The sequence below is a fragment of the Schistocerca gregaria genome, chromosome 5, assembly GCF_023897955.1.
Source record: "Schistocerca gregaria isolate iqSchGreg1 chromosome 5, iqSchGreg1.2, whole genome shotgun sequence".
NCBI lineage: Eukaryota > Metazoa > Arthropoda > Insecta > Orthoptera > Acrididae > Schistocerca > Schistocerca gregaria.
Window position 1 is genome coordinate 32,125,930 of NC_064924.1, and position 22,550 is coordinate 32,148,479.

Genomic DNA, 22,550 nt, shown 5'->3' on the forward strand with positions numbered 1-22,550 from the left:
TGTATAGTGTGAACAATTAATTTACATTGTGTTTTACTAGTAAATAACCATTCTTGAAGTGTAAACAAACTGGTTCACCCTGTTAATTCATATTACTCCAACATCAATATAAGTTCCTTCCTGGTTGATTAATCCGAGTATCCTGTTTTACAAACTTATGAAGTGCCATGTTAACAGAAAGAGGCACCGTTTAAATTCTTTTTTTGTGTAAAAGGTTCTCTTAGTTTTTTCGCTGGAAGGCGTAATTAGAATTTTAGATAGAGTAATAACACGTCCATCCTTAATTACATTACACAAAAACAAAGTGAAACTATTCTTGTTTTATAAGTTTTCTTAACTACTGCAAAGTATTATAGTAAAAGTTTGTTTGCATAAATTTCAGAGTGAAGCCAAGTTATTAGAATCTGTTAAATAACTGATAGTTACTTCAAAGAGTAATAGCTTTTGAAAGTAAATTCCAGCAAGAAAGAGGTTTTCTGGAAGTGAAATGTTCAGTATAAAAAGTGTGTGCTTTAATATCTAAGTATTTTAGTATTTAAGTTTGTTAGTTATGAAAATTTCTTTTCTTAAGGTTTCGACTGGCCAAATTTTTTAGTTTCCTTGAAGTTATTACTGCTCTTTTTCTCTTTTAAAAACGTAATGTTTAAGGGTGTACTAGTAAAAAATTCCAGTGTCTGCAGCAGTACTTTTTACGTGGAGTAATATTTATTTGAAGAAGAAACTTAAACAGTAGCAAGAAAGTAGGCAAAACTCATACTTCTGCTTTTCGAGTACTTCACTGTTTCATTGCCTGATGAGGCTGGCGAACGTTAACACATATTTTAAACCACTAAACGAGCTTGGAACTGAGTTGTCCTATCTTCAATATAGTACTATTCACACTACATTTCTTTCTAACCACTGGGTAATATCTTAGGAAAAGAATTGAGTTGTCTGATTTACTTATCCATTACACACAACACAAGGTCAAATCCTGTAATAATCCTATTGATTAGCTTTTCCTATTAACAGGACTATCCTACCAGAGCGTACTTTATTTGGAAACTAAAATAAATTTAGTGAGAGGGTTATACGTAGCAATATAGAGACAGGATTTTCTGTTATTTAGGTAAAAGCATATAAAATTACAACAGTAGTTGAAGGGTTCCACATTCTCCACGTTTCACTGATGAATACTTCTGATACACGTCAACTGACTTCGTACCACACATCTATTTACCCACGCAGTTCTGCAGCCTGTCGCACAACTGTCTGCTAGAGTGATACAGATGTACTTTAACGCAGGTCTACATAACATGAATTTCTTAGACCTGATCTCCAATCAGAGGAAGGGTCTACATAACATGAATTTCTTAGACCTGATCTCCAATCAGAGGAAGCCAATTTATCTTGGCTTCCAGGCGCAGATGGTATGGTTGCGACAGCAGATATGTGGACTGAAAACGACGCTGGGCTTGTATAGCAGCAGCATTTTCAGTCCTGTTGATTTGGTGTCACAGCTCTCTCTGTCCGTGGACATCTTCTTATATGGGGAAAGTACATTAGATTCCCGTGGATTGTCTACCTTTCTGACTAGATACAATCTGGACACACCTGATATATTTAATGTGAATCCCTCCCGACTTATCTCAATCCCCGAGTGAACGTTAGCCGATAGAGTGCACTTATCACGCCTGTAACCGGAAACAGGAACTGCAGCTGTCTCACAACATTCATGAGCGTCACACTGCGGGTTACACTGTTGAAATGTCGGTAGAGTGTTGCACATATCTTTTGGAACCTACTGCGTTATTTGCCTTAACCCTGCTTCGCGCTGATGGTTGATATGGACTACAGGGTATTAGTAATGTGACGGGCTAATGGATCTTGCCATTCACAAATACTTTCTATCTGGCTGATTCTCTCGCTTTCGCAGTCTCCCTACACATAGTGACTGTACTTACTACACAACTCCTGCACAATGAACACTGACTTATAATTTTATCTTCATTGTGCTAACAACCAAGAGCAACTACTTCATGTGGCAACACGGTTTAGAATGAACTATAATTTGTCACTTTCTTACAATACTGTTCAAAGTAATGGTTGAGTTACACGACGGAACCCTACCACACACATGTGTTCGTCTGGATGGACTTTGCAATCTTCGGGCCATATTTACTACCATTCATATGCTGGTAAAAGAGTTCGTGCAACACTGACGGCATTGTGGGTGTTTTCTGTCACCTTCAGAGAATCTCACAAAGATTCTCTGTCAGTCATTTAGAAAGCTTTTTCCATTACTTAAAAATCCAGAACAGGAACATATCTCCTACAATTCAATTTCCTCTCTTTCTCTATTAATTTGTTAGCACATTTTCTAAGGCGAAGTGTGTTTTCCTGATATCGCTAATGTCCTTATAGTGGTGTTTATAACCCTTATTTTCAGATACCATTGTTGCCTGACAACACTCTAAAAATGTCGACCTTCCGGTTGTGAGCGTGGTGGTGGGAGGCAGGGAGGCGGGGTGCTGAACGATTACTGATTTCATGTGTTTCTAGAATAATGCGAAAACCGCTTCCTCTAGGGGAGTTATTTTCTTCTGTGAGTAAGAGTTAGCATACTGCCGGGGCCGGAATAACAGCAGACATTAAAAACAGTGTTTTAATGGTATAAAACTAATGTTCTTGTTAAATGAACTCGGTGAGGAACAAATATTAAATGTGTGTACCACATGTAAGTGCAATAGAACCTGCCGGCCGCGGTGGTCTCGCGGTTCTAGGCGCGCAGTCCGGAACCGTGCGACTGCTACGGTCGCAGGTTCGAATCCTGCCTCGGGCATGGATGTGTGTGATGTCCTTAGCTTTAAGTAGTTCTAAGTTCTAGGGGACTAATGACCACAGCAGTTGAGTCCTATAGTGCTCAGAGCCATTTGAACCATTTTTTGCAATAGAACCCTATTATGGGACAAATGATATTGTAGGTGTATGATGGGGTAGAGAACGTGGGGGGAGTGGTTGAGGACAGGTCACCCGACTGCGGTCATGCACTTCACTCCCTCAGAGGTCTGCGAACTGAAGATCGACCAGGCAATTCTCCACTCTCTCTCTATCCCACTACGTCACAACTACAGGGTACTTCACCAAATTATACGGACACTTCTACACTTCGCCTTATGATTCACTGGCGACGTACTACACAGACATGCCTAGGAGATGTTTATTTGCCACGAAGTGTGTTAACGCTACATGGAATACAGTTATGGCTTACTAATAACAATAACGCAAAATATGCATATGGACAAAATTTACGTAGATCTCAGTGCCCTGCGCTCTGATACAAGGGGGTAACTGATTCTCAGTCACGCTGTACATGTTTCATTATAGTGTTTCATTTGCGTGATGTTGTAAGTAGGCTGCACGTTGTTGGTGGTAAGGGGACTGGGGCGTAACCATGTTGTAGTCACCTGGTGGTGAATTAAAGAGTGAACAGAAAGTTACCACACTTCTCATAACAATTAGTTGTGTCGCTGGTAGACTACATAAATTCCTTGCATTGAGGAACTTGCGGTGCTTGTAGATGTGCAGCACTGAGAGAAGGCACATATTGTAGGGTGAGCGTGATTATATCTAATGGAACAGGACTGATTACTCTCAAGTGTAGAACAGTAATTTGCTGTAATGCATTGATCGACTTGGGTAGAAATATCTCAAGGTCCATAACGCCTTAGGTAACGTAGTACTGTTGCAAAGGGAGCGAATTTCCGCATCTTAATCTCTTAATATGTCGGGAGAGGTGAAGCTGGATTGCTGCACTTGATACCCTCATGCTGTGAAAAGCATTCCATTTTCTGATAATGGAGACAGCGTCAAATACGAACTGAAAGCAAGTCACACCCGGGGCACGCCCTTCACTGTGCTAGACAATTGACAGCTCCAACTGTTGAGCCGTCTTACACAGCAATTGACTGAAAAACTGCAGTAAAGGAAAAAAAAAGACATAAACAAGAGGTCAGTACGGTTACTTTCTCTACTCGCAGAAGAGGACAGGAATTCCTGGGCAAGTATTGTCTGTCTCCAAACCCAAAATGGAGCAGCGTTCGTGATGAGGGAAGATATCTTTCCTGGAAGAACATTAAAGTTGTTGTACAGGATGACTAAGAATCAGTTTCTTCTCTAGCAGTGTAGAACAGTGTGCAGAGATTTGTGTGGATTCTAGTAATATGCATTTGTTGCGTGAGTATTATTAGTAACTTGTATTCCATGTAGTGTTAACGCACTTTATGGAAAACAAAACACCTCACGGCCACATCTGTTTACTGCGTCACCAGTGATTTATAATACGTCTTGCGTAAGTATCGGAATTAATAGGGAAACAGCCTATAGCAAAGTCTTGCGACTCACTTGCCCGCCCTTCAGTTTGCAGACCTACGAGGAGGGAGCCTGTATGACCGCAATCCTGGCCCTGGCTCCCCCCACGCGTCTGCCCTCCCCCCCCCCCCCCCCCCCCATACGTCCAGTCCGTAACAGCCCAAGAACACAGTTTACCCATTAATACGATTTGACTGTACTCAGATGTGGTAGACACGTTTCATATTTGTCCTTAAACCTCTCCGTTTGACAGAAATAATAGATTTTACACCACCAAAACACAATTTTCAACAATTGCATTTTCCATCCTCTGCAAAGCGGAAACTATTACCCATAGAGGAAAATAGGAGCAATTTTGTAGGAAATTGAATGTGTTTTAATTTCACACTTGGTAAATTTCTCGCTACAAGCCAGGTTCTGAGAATTTTTCAAGAACCACATGAAAATGTGAGGTTTGGAAGTGCCCACCAACATACCCACGCTCACACTGTGCCACTATAATGCAGACGCAAACCTGACATTTTTGTCATTTACGTTTATTGTAAATATGATGTACCTTTTTTGTTTTGTAAAACTTCCGGTGTTATTTATTAACTAGAACTGTGATACATGCTGTCACCTGTAAAATTTAATTTTTATTATGATTTATTTATGCTGCGTTGATGCCTGTAGGGAAAGTTAGGAAAAGCAATATCGGTGGCTGAATGTAAAGATTTGTGTAGAAGCGCTGTCTCTGGGCGTCAGTGTGACGTCAGAGCAGAGCACGCCGTAGACTGAGAGGTCAGAGTGACCGCGCCTGTGTGAGGCACAGCTGTCCCAAGCGTGACCGCGGTGGCAGGTGTGAGGGAGTGGCTCCAGTAACATCGCGATCCTGCCTCATAACTGGCCATTGCGAATTACATGGAGCAGTGAGAGCCACAACGAAGACAGCGGCTTCACGTCAGCAACGAACTGTCAAGCTGTTTTATTTTCGTTCACGTTAGAAACTTTGTGAGGCGTCACCAAGTGACATTCGCAGTCAATTTTATACTAATAATAAGTATTGTAAGTAGTAACCTGGTCTTGTCATTCACCAGACTCATTGTCACCTACTTAGGGTCCCAATCAAATGACGCAAATGGCTCTGAGCACTATGCGACTTAACTTGTGAGGTCATCAGTCGCCTACAACTTAGAACTAATTAAACCTAACTAACCTGAGGACATCACACACATCCATGCCCGAGGCAGGATTCGAATCTGCGACCGTGGCGGTCGCTCGTCTTCAGACTGTAGCGCCTAGAACCGCACGGCCACTCCGGCCGGCCGGGGTCCCAATCCTTCCCAGTTATTGAATACCTGGGTGTCGTTGGTTTGATAGTTAAAAGAAAATTATTAAAAGAATATCACTGTCAGTTTTTTGTTTAATAAAAGATATTTGATAGTAATTAATTATGAGGCCTCAAAACATTACCAGTTTTGTTCAATAATATTTAGTCCTAAGTTCATTATTGGTGGCTGAGTGAAGACAACGTAAAATTCATTCTTGATAACTGTGTGAAGACAACGTAAATTCAAGTAACTCAAATTTTAAGTAATTCTGGCAACTGCTAATCAAAGAAAAGTATAAATCAAGTTCACGTATTTCATATATGTGTACATCGTAATAATGTTGTCATGTTCTGTCTTGGTTCGTAATCCCATTAGATTTTACTAGTCTTTCATATATACATTCGGCTATGAATGGTTATGTTCAGTGCTAAAATACAAGGAAATTACAGAATCAGAATTAATTTGCTTTACACAAAATGATAAGTAAAACACCGTGTTATCCAACACCAGGTATCCATTCTGTCAGTCTGTTGAAAACCAACAGTTACTTCTTTCATTCCATAAATTTTCTTAGTAATTACATACCCCAAGTCGGTAGCTTACCACATCCAGGAATCTAGCGCACGTAAGTAAACATTAATCTGAGGTTACCTAAATTATTGTCGTAACAAATAAGTCACCTCCAGTAAACCTTCTCAAATTAACATATATGAGTATCAAGGAAATAAAACTTTATTTACTCATTGCTATTTCGTAAAGTATCGTGTTTCCACAAACACGTGACAACCTACTGTTGCCTCACGAACACCCAAACGGTTACGTATTCATAGTCGTCCGCTTTATCGATCACATAATGCAAGGACAGCACGCATTGGGCTGGCGACTGTGTTATTAATTGCAACGACAGGCACACGGCACTCAGTCGCAATGCCATTAAATTTTATTACCTCGTCACATCTAGATTTCAGCTATAAATAGCCATTTTCAGTGCTAAAGCAAAAGTAAATTACAGAATCAAAATCAATTTACTTTACGTAGAACGAGAAGTAAAACACCATGTTATCCGACAGAAACTACCCATTCTAGTCAGCTTACCATTTGTTACAATCCAACAAATTCGCGGCAGTAGGTGCCAGTATATCATGTGACTGGCGTGTGGGCACAAGGAGGCCGAGATGGTAGTTTAGTACAGCAACCTCAGTTTACGTCATGTAATGCAAGTAACGCTCTGTATGTTATAAATTAACTAACGGAGTTTCATTTGAATACAGTAGTTTAAAACCCCTTTTTTAATATCTGAAATCAGCAAACTTACTTGCATTTTACTTTAAATAGTCAACATATGCCAACTTACAACGTGTTTACTCATATATTAGTGATCAAGCAAAACCTATGCGAAGTATCGTTAAGAGGTTAATACAATTGCCTCAACCAAAACAGTTACATCACTTCAGAAATAAAAAATAAAAAATTAAGTAGATTTTGTTGAAGAAGTTACATATCACTTTGAAATCCACCAAAGGCTAAAACATAGCGTTGTCACTCATTTCATAGTCGTTAAGCGATACGCTAAATATTTAATATAAACGAAATACGAAAGACTTTACAATTCTTATGAAGATCAGTTAAGACAACATAACAAGGCTGATTTAACCAGGTACATTTAATGAATAGTACAAAGGCAAAATTACATACATAAACTATGACGTATATCCAACTGCGTTACGCTGTTTATAAGAAGACGTTCAAACAAGCTGCCATTACACCCAGCCTTTAAGACTGAAATTACAATAGTGATTTACTTTTTTGTTGATAAAATGTATATAGCACTGCTTAATACCAACAAAATGGAACACTGAATGATCCACTAACAATAATAAGTCATGATTCCACGTACTGCGAAGCCAGGTGTTGTCTTTTTAAGGGCAGACTGAAATTCCCGTAATAGATCGGTCCTGGGTCGTGACGTCCCTAGCCTCGTAGCAGGACATGTCGAAGAGCTGCCAAGACCGGCGCCAGCTCACTGAGCAGGTGGATGCCAGGTGGCCCCAGACGGCAGCGTGTCTTCATGACATGCAGAACGTACGCCGACCTGCCTTTCTTAGTCTTGCGCAACAAGTTGACACCCGACCTCCGAGAGGTGTGCACTAAGAACCAGAGGGCCAGACGATCTTCAACAAAATCTTTTTAATTCTTTCATTTTTATTTCTGAAGTAATGTAACAATTTTGTGTAAGACAGTTGTGTGAACCTGCTAATGACACTTTGCATAGATTTTGATGGATCGCTTCAACACTAAGGTATGAGCAAGCACGTTGAAAGTTGGTGTTTCTTGAATATTTCAGAGTGATATGCAAATATGTTTAATGATTTTAGATATTGAGAAAAGGGCTCTAAACTACTGTACTGAAGTGAAACTCTGCTAGTAAATTTGTAACTACGTGGCGTAAACTAAGCCTGCTACACTTGCTGTAAACTATGACCTCAGTTCTCTTGTGCCTGTACACCAGTACGATCGCATGCTGACATTTGTTGCCGCGAGTTTGTTGGACTATAACTCAAATGGTATGTTGACCAGAACGAACAGCTGGTGTTGGATAAGACAGTATTTTAGTTACTGCCCTGTGTAAGGTGAATTAATTATCATGCTGTAGTTGTATTTTAGCACTGAAGATGGTTATGTAAAGCCGAACTTTAGATATGAAAGAGTAAAAAAGTCTAATAGAATTGCGACTGATTGCTGTGTGCCTGTCCTTTTTACAGTCTGCGGTCACTGTGCACGAGAGTTCCTTACGGAATCAAATCTGGTTAATTGTGTTAATGAATTTTTGTATTATTTCAGTTAGTTTTGTTATGCACTCTTTGCCCTGAGCAAACTCGAAATAACTAGAAAATGCAGGATTAGAATATGTTATTCACTGTAACTACTTCTTCTACACTTCTCTCCAGTAATGGATCAAGTTTCTTCGACGACGACAGCTTCATCGAAAATCACATTCATCAGACATGCGCTATAACGGTCATATTACGCTGTTAACCGATTAGTAAGGAGGGGAAATTTGAACACCTCAGCGGTAGGGGTTTTTACGATGTTGCTATCACCACTCCCTCCCAACATCCGACAAACGTTTTCGACTACTCATAGTTTTTCCATCATCCGAACTTTTATGGTCTTCGTTGACTGAATTGTAAGTGGAAATTTTAAAATGGTGTACACTGTATGTTATCATTGAGCTGTACATAATTTCTGATTTTTCAGTCTCTGAACTTCTAGGTCACAGTGGCTACCTACGTATTAGATACATTTATTTTAGAAAATTGAGGGGGAATTAATGGTTGCATTTCACGTGAAAAGTGACCAGAACAATTACAGAACCATACGAGACCTTGCAATAATCCCTATTCTAAAGGAAGCAGTTGCTGACAGATGTGAAAATTATCCAAATACATGTTTAATAAATAGTGGTTGCAAAATACTAACACAAATTTTTAACCAAAGAGTAGAAAAACTGGTAGAAGCCGACCTCGGGCGAGATCAATTCGGATTCTGGACAAATGTAGAAAGACGAGAGGCAATACTGAACTTACGATTTATCTTAGACGATAGGTTAAGGAAAAGCAAACCTACGCTTATAGCGTTTGTAGAGTTACAGAAAGCTGTTGTAAATCTTCAGTAGAACGCTCTACTTGAAATTCTGAAGGCAGCAGGGGTAAAACACAGGGAGCGAAATGCGAGTCACAATTTGTACAGAAACCAGACGGAGGAAGAGCAGGAGATTAGCGTTTAACGTCCCGTCGACAACGAGGGCATTAGAGACGGAGCACAATCTCGGATTAGGGAAGGACTGGGAAGGAAATCGGCCGGGCCCTTTCAAAGAAACCATCCCGGCATTTGCCTGAAACGATTTAGGGAAATTACAGAAACCAAACGGCAGTCACGAGTTTCGAGGGCATGAAAGGGAAGCAGTTGTTAAGAAAATGATGAGAAAGGGTTGTAGCCTATCCCCAGTCTTATTCAGTCTGTATACTGAGCGAGCAAGAGTAAAGGAAACAAAAGAGGAATTTGGAGTAGGAATTGAAGTCCAGAGAGAAGAAATAAAATCTTTGATGTTTCCGGATGGCGTTGTAATTCTGTCAGAGACAGCAAAGGAGTTGGAAGAGCACTTCAACGGAATAGACATTGTCTTGAAAAAAAGGATATAAGATGAACATCAACAAAAGAAAAACAAGGATAATGCAATGTAGTCGAATTAAATTAAGGATTAGGAAACGAGACACCTAAAGTAGTAAATGTGTTTCGCAATTTTGGAAGCAAAATAACTGACGATGGCCGAAGTATACCATCGAACATAGATTTATGCGTCAGGAAGTCGTTTCTGAAAGTATTTGTCTGGAGTGCATTCATGTATGGAAGTGATACATAGACGATAAGTAGTTTAGACAAGAAGGGAATACAAGCTTCTGAAATGTTGCGTCACAGAAGAATGTCGAAGATTAGATGGGTAGATTAACTAATAAGAAAGTACTGAATGGAATCAGGGAGACAAGAAATTAGTGGCACAACTTGACAAAAAGAAGGAGTCCGTTGATAGCACACGTTCTGAGACATCAATGAGGGAGAGGGGGGAGGTAAAAATCGTAGAGGGAGACCGAGAGATGAACACAGTAAACAGATTTAGAAGGATGCAGGTGGCAGTATAATTCGGAGATGAAGAGGATCGCACGGGATAGAGTAGCAGGGAGAGGTGCAACGAACGAGTCTTCAGACAGAAGACCACAACAAAAACAGTGGCACCTCTGTGTAAAGAGACGGCAGCGCCCGTGGCAGGCAGCGCGCGTGTACTGACCGGCGCTCTCAAAGTGGTCGTGGTCGAAGTCGTCGAAGCCGTCGAGCAGCCAGGAGTCGTTGAGCGGCCAGAAGAGGTCCCGCAGGTCGGACAGGCCGTCGTCCAGCGCGGCGGCCACCAGCAGCGCCGCCGCCCCGGAGCTCGCGTTCTGCTCGCCGCCGCCCTCCTCTGCAACACGGCGAGCACTGTCACCGCAGCAACGGCCGCGCACTTCACAGCTGCACCGAGGGTGTTGCAAAAGTTCTCTGACAGCGTCACTGCTCCGGTAACTAGGGTCTACATTTGAACTCCGTAAGCTACATAACGGCACCAAGCGGGGGGGTTATTTGACTACCACTGCCATATCCGCCCTTTCCTCTTACAGTCACCAATGCTCCACGAGAAGAACGAATTCTGTGCGTTGACTCGTATTTACCCAGTTTCACCTACGTGCTATTTTCTTGAGATGTAAGCAGGAGCAAGCAGTACACTTCTACATCTACATCTACATCCATACTCCGCAAGCCACCTGACGGTGTGTGGCGGAGGGTACATTGAGTACCTATATCGGCTTTCCCTTCTATTCCAGTCTCGTATTCGTGGAAAGGAAGATTGTCGGTATGCCTCTGTGTGGGCTCTAACCTCTGATTTTATCCTCATAGACTCTTCGCGAGATATACGTAGGAGGGAGCAATATACTGCTCGACACCTCCGTGAAGGTATGTTCTCGAAACTTCAACAAAAGCCCGTACCGAGCTACTGAGCGTCTCTCCTACAGAGTCTTCCAGTGGAGTTTATCTATCATTTCCGTAACGCTTTCGCGATTACTAAATGATCCTGTAACGAAGCGCGCTGCTCTCCACTGAATCCTCTCCATCTCTTCTATCAGCACTATCTGTTACGGATCCCACACTGCTGAGCAGTATTCAAGCAGTGGGCGAACATGTGTCCTGTAGCCCACTTCCTTTGTTTTCGGATTGCATTTCTTAGGATTCTTCCAATGAATCTCAGTTTGGGATCTGCTTTACCGACGATCAACTTTAGATGATCATTCCATTTTAAATCACTCATAATGTGTAATCCCATATAATTTATGGAATTAACTGCTTCCAGTTGCTGACCTGCTATTTTGTAGCTAAATGATACGGGATCTATTTTTCTATGTATTCGCATCAAATTACACTTGTCTACATTGAGAATGAATTGCCATTCCCTGCACCATGCGTCAATTCGATGTAGATCCTCCTGCATTTCAGTACAATTTTCCATTGTTACAACCTCTCGATATACCACAGCATCATCTGCAAAAAGCCTCAGTGAACTTCCGACGTCATCCACAAGATCATTTATGTATATTGTGAATAGCAACGGTCCTACGACACTACCCTGTGGCACACCTGAAATCACTCCATTCAGAATGACATGCTGCGTTCTGTTATCTAGGAACTCCTCAATCCAATCACTCAATTGGTCTGATAGTCCATATGCTCTTACTTTGTTCATTAAACGACTGTGGGGAACTGTATCGAACGCCTTGCGGAAGTCAAGAAACACGGCATCTACCTGGGAACCCGTCTCTACGGCTGAGTCTCGTGGACGAATAGCGCGAGCTGCGTTTCACACGATCGTCTTTTTCGAAACCCATGCTGATTCCTACAGAGTAGATTTCTAGTCTCTAGACAAGTCATTATACTCGAACATAATACGTGTTCCAAAATTCTACAATTTATAGACGTTAGAGATATAGGTCTATAGATCTGCACATCTGTTCGACTCCCTTCTTGAAAATGGGGATGACCTGTGCCCTTTTCCAATCCTTTGGAACGCTACGCTGTTCTAGAGACCTACGGTTCACCGCTGCAAGATGGGTGGAAAAGTTCCTTCACGTACTCTGTGTAAAATCGAACTGGTATCCCATCACGTCCAGCGGCCTTTTCTCTTTTGAGCGATTTTAATTGTTTCTCTATCCCTCTGTCGTCTGTTTCAATATCTACCATTATGTCATCTGTGCGACAATCTAGAGAAGGAACTACAGTGCAGTCTTCCTCTGTGAAACAGAAGCCAAAACATTATGACCACTGCCCACTGCGATTCTGGATATCTCAGGTGGCATCACGCGGGCACGAACGTATGTCAGCGGAGCAGGCACGGAAGGTGGATCGCCGTAGAGCAGATATGGGTTGCAAATGGGGAAGACCTTTGAGATAAGCGAATTTGACAAAACTCAGATTCCAGAATGAGATTTTCACTCTGCAGCGGAGTGTGCACTGATATGAAACTTCCTGGCAGATTAAAACTGTGTGCCCGACCGAGAATCGAACTCGGGACTTTTGCCTTTCGCGGGCAAGTGCTCTACCATCTGAGCTACCGAAGCACGACTCACGCCCGGTACTCACAGCTTTACTTCTGCCAGTATCCGTCTCCTACCTTCCAAACTTTACAGAAGCTCTCCAGTGAACCTTGCAGATCTAGCACTCCTAAAAGAAAGGATATTGCGGAGACATGGCTTAATCTGCCAGGAGGTTTCATATCAGCGCACACTCCGCTGCAGAGTGAAAATCTCATTCTGGAAACATCCCCCAGTCTGCCACTTGAGTTTACTAAACATCTCCGTAACGCTATCACGGTTACCAAATAACCCTGTGACGAAACGCGCCGCTCTTCTTTGGATCTTCTCTATCTCCTCCGTCAACCCGATCTGGTACGGATCCCACACTGATGAGCAATACTCAAGTATAGGTTGAACGAGTGTTTTGTAAGCCACCTCCTTTCTTGATGGACTACATTTTCTAAGGACTCTCCCAATGAATCTCAACCTGTTACCCACCTTACCAACAATTAATTTTATATGATCATTCCATTTCAAATCGTTCCGCACGCATACTCCCAGGTATTTAACAGAAGTAACTGCTACCAGTGTTTGTTCCGCTATCATATAATCATACAATAAAGGAGCCTTATTTCTATGTATTCGCAATACATTACATTTGTCTATGCTAAGGGTCAGTTGCCACTCCCTACACCAAGTGCCTATCCGCTGCAGATCTTTCTGCATTTCGCTACAATTTTCTAATACTGCAACTTCTCTGTATACTACAGCATCATCCACGAAAAGCCGCATGGAACTTCCGACACTATCTACTAGGTCATTCATATATATTGTGAAAAGCAATGGTCCCATAACACTCCCCTGTGGCACACAAGAGGTTACTTTAACGTCTGTAGACGTCTCTCCATTGATAACAACATGCTGTGTTCTGTTTGTAAGAAACTCTTCAATCCAGCCACACAGCTGGTCTGATATTCCGTAGGCTCTTACTTTGTTTATCAGGCGACAGTGCGGAACTTTATCGAACGTCTTCCGGAAGTCAAGGAAAATAGCATCTACCTAGGAGCCTGCATCTAATATTTTCTGGGTCTCATGAACAAATAAAGCGAGTTGGGTCTCACACGATCGCTGTTTCCGGAATCCAGGTTGATTCCCACAGAGTAGATTCTGGATTTCCAAAAACGACATGATACTCGAGCAAAAAACATGTTCTAAAATTCTACAACAGATCGACGTCAGGGATATAGGTCTATAGTTTTCCGCATCTGCTCGACGACTCTTGTTGAAGACTGGGACTACCTGTGCTCTTTTCCAATCATTTGGAACCTTCCGTTCCTCTAGAGACTTGCGGTACACTGCTGTTAGAAGGGGGGCAAGTTCTTTCGCGTACTCTGTGTAGAATCGAACTGGTATTCCGTCAGGTCCAGTGGACTTTCCTCTGTTGAGTGATTTCAGTTGCTTTTCTATTCCTTGTACACTTATTTCGATGTCAGCCATTTTTTCATTTGTGCGAGAATTTAGAGAAGGAACTGCACTGCGGTCTTCCTCTGTGAAACAGTTTTGGAAAAAGGTGTTTAGTATTTCAGCTTTACGCGTGTCATCCTCTGTTTCAAAGCCATCATCATCCCGGAGTGTCTGGATATGCTGTTTCGAGCCACTTCCTGATTTAACGTAAGACCTGAACTTCCTAGGAGTTTCTGTCAAGTCGGTACATAGAATTTTACTTTCGAATTCACTGAACGCCTCACGCATTGCCCTCCTTACGCTAACTTTGACATCGTTTAGGTTCTGTTTTTCTGAGAGATTTTGGCTGCGTTTAAACTTGGAGTGAGGCTCTCTTTGCTTCCGCAGTAGTTTCCTAAATTTGTTGTTGAACCACGGTGGGTTTTTCCCATCCCTCACAGTTTAACTAGACACGTACCTGTCTAAAACGCATTTTAAATTGCCTTAAACTTTTTCCATAAACACTCAACATTGTCAGTGTCGGAACAGAAATTTTCGTTTTGATGTGTTAGGTAGTCTGAAATCTGCCTTCTATTACTCTTGCTAAACAGAGAAACCTCCCTCACTTTTTTTATATTCCTATTAACTTCCATATTCAGGGATGCTGTAACGGCCTTATGATCACTGATTCTCTGTTCTGCACTTACAGAGTCGAAAAGTTCGGGTCTGTTAGTTATCAGTAGGTCCAAGATGTTATCTCCACGAGTCGGTTCTCTGTTTAATTGCTCGAGGTAATTTTCGGATAGTGCACTCAGTATAATGTCACTCGATGCTCTGTCCCTACCACCCGTCCTCAACATCTGAGTATCCCAGTCTATATCTGGTAAATTGAAATCTCCTCCTAAGACTATAATATGCTGAGAAAATTTATGTGAAATGTATTCCAGATTTTCTCGCAGCTGTTCTGCCACCAATGCTGCTGAGTCGGGAGGTCGGTAAAAGGAGCCAATTATTACCTTAGCTCGGTTGTTGAGTGTAACCTCCACCCATAATAATTCACAGGTACTATCCACTTCTACTTCACTACAGGATAATCTACTACTAACAGCGACAAACTCGCCACCACCGGTTGCATGCAATCTATCCTTTCTTAAGACAGTCTGTGCCTTTGAAAAAATTTCGGCAGAATTTATCTCTGGCTTCAGCCAGCTTTCTGTACCTATAACGATTTCAGCTTCGGTGCTTTCTATCAGCGCTTGAAGTTCCGATACTTTACCAATGCAGCTTCGACAGTAATTACAATACCGATTGCTGCTTGGTCCCCGCATGTCCTGACTTTGCCCCGCACCCTTTGAGGCTGTTGCCCTTTCTGTACTTGCCCGAGGCCATCTGACCTAAAAAACCGCCCAGTCCACTCCACACAGCCTCTGCTACCCGTGTAGCCGCTTGCTGCGTGTAGTGGACTCCAGCGGAACCCGAAACCCCACCACCCTATGGCGCAAGTCGAGGAATCTGCATCCCACACCGTCGCAGAACCGTCTAAGCCTCTGATTCAGACCCTCCACTCGGCTCTGTACCAAAGGTCCACAGTCAGTCCTGTCGACGATGCTGCAGATGGTGAGCTCTGCTTTCATCCCGCTAGCGAGACTAGCAGTCTTCACCAAATCAGATAGCCGCCCGAAGCCAGAGAGGATTTCCTCCGTCCATAGCGACACACATCATTGGTGCCGACATGAGCGACCACCTGCAGATGGGTGCAGCCTGTACCCTTCATGGCAACCGGAAGGACCCTTTCCACATCTGGAATGACTCCCCCTGGTATGCACACGGAGTGCACATTGGTTTTCTTCCCCTCTCTTGCTGCCATATCCCTAAGGGGCCCCATTACGCGCCTGACATTTGAGCTGCCAACTACCAGTAAGCCCACCCTCTGCGACTGCCCGGATCTTGCAGACTGAGGGGCAACCTCTGGAATAGGACAAGCAGACATCTCTGGCCGAAGATCAGTATCATCCGGAGACAGAGCCTGAAACTGGTTCGTTAGACAAACTGGACAGGCCTTCCGTTGAGCCCTCCGGAATGTCTTTCGCCCGCTGCCACACCTCGAGATAACCTCCCACTCTACCACAGGTGAGGGATCAGCCTCAATGTGGGCAGTATCCCGTGCAGCCAGAACCATAGTCCGATCGGGAGATGCGTGGGACGAGCTTGCCGTCCCCGACAAACCCCCATCCAGACCACCACAGTGATGCCCATTGGCAACAGCCTCAAGCTGTGTGACCGAAGCCAACACTGCGTGAAGCTGGGAGCGAAGGGATGCCAACTCAGCCTGCATCCGAACACAGGAGTTGCAGTCCCTATCCACGCTAAAAACTATTGTGCAAAGAACGTCTGAACTTATCTACAGAGAGCATAAACTAATCGACACAAAATTTAAACGGTTATTAAAATACAAGAGTGCCTAGTAAATGCAGTAATGCTGCTACTTGCGCACTGCTGACAAACTGCTTGGCGGCGGAAGGAGTCTACGCGAGTTTACACTATTCAGGTACTAAAAACGCGATGCTACAACTCTCAAATACTATAATACGCCCGAAATTTATGAATTAAACAATGCAAGTACCAAAAACACGCAAATAAATTAAGAATTAAACTATGTAACAAATGAGTGAGCTAGGAGTATACGTCTTTCTGCTGCAGCTGCTTATCCAACTGCGGCAGAGTTAATGAATATGTTTGCACACGTTCCTGATATTGGGGATCCCAATGGAAGCCCATCATTTGTAATTAAATTCCTTTGCAAATTGGAAGTAAATTTGGGAATTGATTGCTTTGAAGGTTATAGTTCTTTCATTAATATTGGATGCAGATTGTGTTTTGTACGTCAGAAAGTTTTGTTCAATTAGTTTTATTGTGTTCACATTGATATTAAATACAGGATTTAAACAAGATATATAAAAAAGCTTTAATCTCTTGTCGTTTCCATTTATTGTTGAAGATTTCCTATTTTGTGTTCATAATAAGTTGTGTCTATAGTTGCTCGTAGCCACTCTTCCCTCTTGGAAGAAGCAGTTTGTGAAAAAATGTATCACGTATGCGTGAGTTCTTGTATTTGATGCTGGAAAGATTTGATGTCCATCAACATTATTTTTTAGCTGAATGAGATTTCCACTCTGCAGCGGAGTGTGCGCTGATATGAAACTTCCTGGCAGATTGAAACTGTGTGCCCGACCAAGACTCGAACTCGGGACCTTTTCCTTTCGCGGGCAAGTGCTCTACCATCTGAGCTACCGAAGCACGACTCACGCCCGGTACTCACAGCTTTACTTCTGCCAGTATCTCGTCTCTTACCTTCCAAACTTTACAGAAGCTCTTCTGCGAACGTTGAAGAACTAGCACTCCTGAAAGAAAGGATACGGCGGAGACATGGCTTAGCCACAGCCTGGGGGATGTTTCCAGAATGAGATTTTCACTCTGCAGCGGAGTGTGCGCTGATATGAAACTTCCTGGCAGATTAAAACTGTGTGCCCGACCGAGACTCGAACTCGGGACCATTTGCCTTTCGCGGACAAGTGCTGCAGAGTGAAAATCTTTTTCTGGAAACATCCCCCAGGCCGGTCATTTACTTTTGTTCTACACCATCACATAGCTGTTGGGATGAATGTCTATAATTAAAAAACTGGATGTATTCGTGTACAGATATATGTATACAAGAATGTTCAACTCTCCCACCTAAATCTGTTCACTGTTTTCAACCAAGCACACGTATTACTTATTGTCTAGAGAGGGATGGGGGCGAAAAGGATGCACAGCACAAAGTGTGCTAGTACCCAGACTATATACAACTAGTATTTAGAATGACAGTACTTACCGATCTGCAATAAACTTTATACATAATTTCAAAAGTTTAAAAACTTTTTCTTGCTGATATGGCCCTCCATAAAAACTGAGGAAAAGTCCTCGCCTTATACATCATCGCTGCTTATAGACTAAAACTGCCGCATCAGACAAGACATTTTCATTTATTTCTTCTTTATAAAAAATCGTATCCGCAGCAAATTTTGCAGAAAGAATTCACATATAGCACTGTTATCCATCTTCTAAATTACACACATCAAAAAAAGTCTTACATCAGTTCCCACAACTTCTGAACATAGACATTGACTCTGGGTATTGTGTCACAGACACATTCCCTTTGACTGTTCAGAGATGTCATTAGGCCCACCCAAATATGTAAGAAAAAATGCATGAGCAGCGCCTATTAGACGTAGGGGGTCAGACAGCCGATCAGTTCCAGTCATTCCACCAGAAAGGAGGTATATGGCTTGTGTTGTCTGTAGTTCAACCATGCCTAGATGGTAAATACCGCGGTTCGATAGCAACCGCATTGTTGCTTTGTGCCAGGAAGGTCTCTCATAAAGGAAAGTGTCCAGGCGTCTCGGAGAGAACCCAACCGATGTTGTCTGGACATGGAGGAGATACAGAGAGACAGGAACTGTCGGTGACATGCCTCGCTCAGGCCGCCCACGGGCTCCTACTGCAGTGGAGATCACTAGCTACAGGTTATGGTTCGGAGAAACCCTGATAGCAACGCCACCATGTTGAAAAATGTTTTTCTTGCAGCCACAGGACGTCGTGTTTCTACTCAAACTGTTCACAACAGGCTGCGATATGAGCAACTTCACTCACGACGTTCATATCGAGGTCCATCATTGCAACCACGGTACCATGCAACGCGGTACAGATGGACGAAAGACATGCCGAATGGACCGCTCAAGACTATCATCACGTTCTCTTCACCGATGAGTGTCGCATATTCCTTCAACCAGACAAACGTCAGAGACCTGTTTGGAAGCAGCCCGGTCAGGCTGAATGCCTTAGACACAGTGTCCAGCGAGTGCAGCGAGGTGGAGGTTCCCTGCCGTTTTTGGGGTCGCATTATGTGTGGCGGACGTTCGCCGCTAGTGTTCATGTAAGGCGCCGTAACGACTGTACGATACGTGAATGCCACCCTCCGAGTGATAGTCCAACCTTATCGGCTGCATATTGGCGAGGTATTCGTCCTCGTGGACGACAGTTCGCGACCCCATCGTGCAAATCTTGTGAATGACTTCCTCCAGGATAACGACATCGCTCGACTAGAGTGGTCAGCATGTTATCCAGACATGAACCCAATCGAACATACCTGGGATAGATTGAAAAGTCTGCTTATGGACGACGTGACCAACCAACCACTCTGAGGGGTCTGCGCCGAAACGCCCAGGAGGAGTGCGACAATCTGGATTAATAATGCCCTGATGAACTTGTGGACAGTATGCCACGATGGATACAGGCATGCGCCAGTGGAAGAGAACGTGCTACAAGGTATTACAGGTACCGGTGTGTACAACAGTCTGGAACACCCCCTCTGAAGGTCTGGCTGTATGGTGGTACAACATGCAATGTGTGGTTTTCATTAGCAATGGGAAGGACAGAAATGATGTTTATGTTGCTCTCTAATCCAATTTTCTGTACAGGTTCCGGAACTCTAGTCACCGAGATGATGGAAACCTTTTTTTGATGTGTGCATATCATTCTCCGATACACAGCTCAGAGTATGTCGTCATTAACATTGAGATACGCAAAAAACTAGCGCATCCTACAGGACGTTTTAATTTATTGCTTGTCCGCTACTAACTCTATTCGCAACATATTTAGCGGACACTATCCAGACATAGCACTGGATGTCCTTACGAAATTTTATCATTGTAAATCAAACACATAGTTCTGGAGTAATGACATCATGAACACCGAGGTGTGTGGAAAGCAGTCATCTACATTCGATAACGAGCGCACTTATCTACTCTGAGTAAACTTTAAACACAATTTCAAAATTTTTGTAACTTTCTTTAGATTAGGTACTTAATTCAAATATTTAACGTATTAATTCACTTTTAAGTGCTGTAAAGAGAAGCTTGAGGTTGTTTCATACAGGAAAGTTCGGTTCCTTAAGGAATCGGTGGTTTACTGCTTACTAAGTGTCTGAAAAGACGCACTGTGAGATCGAGATCTACCTACAGCCCACAGGACGGGGAATGGAGAGAGGGCGTAATTAAAGCGTGACTCAGGAACATTCAGAACAACACGTAAATTGTCAGATACGTGGCTTATTAGTACAGACACATAGGGAAAATAAGATTCCGCACTATTTCTAAGGGTGGTGATTTCGATAAGGCTGGCTGAGAAAAATATGTTGCAAACGACCTGTTGGTATTTATTTCCTTTACTAAACTGACACACATTAGTTTTAAAAGCATTAAGTGCAATTACTCTCTTATTTTTGCTGTTTAGTGTGGTAATGTGAAGCGAGAATGAGCAATGCAGTAAATCCTGTCAACATGTTTTGGGACCAAAGATAAGTCATGCAGCTGAATACCACTGATAAGATCATCTGTAGGGCTGTACAGCGTAAACCCGCAGAGACTTTTATATATTCATATATGCAATGTAAGTCACATACACAGATGTTCAACATCCGCGCGGCAAGCAGGCCCGTCCCTCGCACGCTGCACGCTGCAGGCCGCTCACTCACCGTGCTGAGGCGGCGACGGCTCCACCGCCACAGTGAGCGCTGCACAGAGACAGGCGGCGAACGCGCAGGCGCAGACTCTCAGCGGCCAATGGCTGGCTGGCGAGGCCGGCCACCTCCTGCGAGCTGCGGGGAGTCCCCGTTCTGGTGAGCTGCTCCACATGGCTCCACGCAGCCGAGTCTGCACATAAAGACCGTAGCACTCTTAGGCACACCACTCCACAGTCTACAAGCTCCTGTTCATTGCCGGCCGGAGTGGCCGAGCGGTTCGAGGCGATACAGTCTGGAACCACGCGACCGCTACAGTCGCAGGGTCGACTCCAGCCTCGGGCATGGATGTGTGTGATGTCCTTAAGTTAGTTAGGATTAAGTAGTTCTAAGTTCTAGGGGACTCATAACCTTAGCAGATAAGTCTCATAGTGCTCAGAGCCATTTGAACCATTTGAACCATGTTGATTCGGGCATCTGTTTGTCATGTTGATGTCTCACAACTTCTTCCATGTTATCTGCCGAAAGAATTGTAACCTCATGAAACCATGTTTTATGCCACACATTTTCACCAGTAATGCTTTATGACGTGCTGTCTCTGTATATTGGTCATATCATGGCTATACAGGTAGCCTTGACACAGAAATGATGTCGAACTGCGAGGTCGGCAGGTTACAAAAAAATTATTTTCTTGTCCGACTTCCTTTGTACTTGCAAATGAAATACCGTACTTTTTGCTATGCTCTATCTTCTGGTATAGGCTATAGTAATTATGTACTTTTATGCAAAGTAGTCTAAAGCGAAGTTTAGATGAATGAGAGATGATACTGTTTTTACCTTGTATTAGGGACATTTATCTGTTGATTATACGTGTGAATGTATTTCAGTGTGTCGGAGTACTTACATTAACTGTCAAAACTTTACTCACATCTGAATTCGTTTTGTTCACACATAGAAAAAAGTTTCGCATAACCCCAGTTCCCCGCACTCCTGAAGAAATACGTTGACTGAGGATATTGTATCACAGACACAGTCCATTTGAATGTTCAGAGATGTCGCTAAACCCGCCCAAATATGTAAACAACCATGCATGAGCAGCGCCTATTTAGTGGAGAGGGTCCGACAGCCGATCAGTTCCAGTCTTTCCACCAGGAAGGAGGTACACGACTCGTGTTGTCTGTAGTTCAACCATGCCTAGACGGTAATACCGCAGGTTCGATCGCGTCCGCATTGTTACTTTGTGCCGAGAAGGTCTCTCAACAAGAGAAGTGTCCAGGAGTCTCGGGGTGAACCAAAGCGATTTTGTTTGGACATGGAGGAGATAGAGAGAGACAGGAACTGTCAATGACATGCCTCGCTCAGGCCGCCCAAGGGCTACTATTGCAGTGGGTGACTGTTGCCTTCGGATTATGGTTCGGAGAAACACTGACAGCAACGCCACCATGTTGAAAATTGCTTTTCTTCCAGCCACAGAAAATCGTACTACGACTCAAACTGTTCAAAGTAGGCTGCATGATGCCCATCTTCACTCTGACGTTCATGGCGAGGTCCATCTTTTCAACCACGACACCATACATCGCGGTACAGATGGGCACAACAACATAATGAATGGACTGCTTAGGACTGGCATCACTTTCTCTTCACCGATGGGTGTCACATACGCCTTCAACCAGACAATCGTCGGAGACGTGTTTGGAGGCAGCCCGGTCAGGCTGAATGCCTTACACACACAGTCCA

General features: G+C 43.2%; 1 protein-coding gene across 1 annotated transcript in view; it reads right to left on the reverse strand.

Annotated features, from left to right (window-relative positions):
* Positions 1-20,988, reverse strand: part of LOC126273203 (lachesin-like) — a 138,412-nt gene extending 117,424 nt beyond the window's left edge. Inside the window, exons 1-2 of the mRNA XM_049976747.1 lie at positions 20,829-20,988; positions 10,507-10,674 (exon numbers count right to left, since the gene is read on the reverse strand). Coding sequence (XP_049832704.1) covers positions 10,507-10,674; positions 20,829-20,988 — 328 coding nt within the window. The remainder of the gene's footprint in view (positions 1-10,506; positions 10,675-20,828) is intronic.
* Between the last annotated feature and the right edge of the window lie 1,562 nt (positions 20,989-22,550).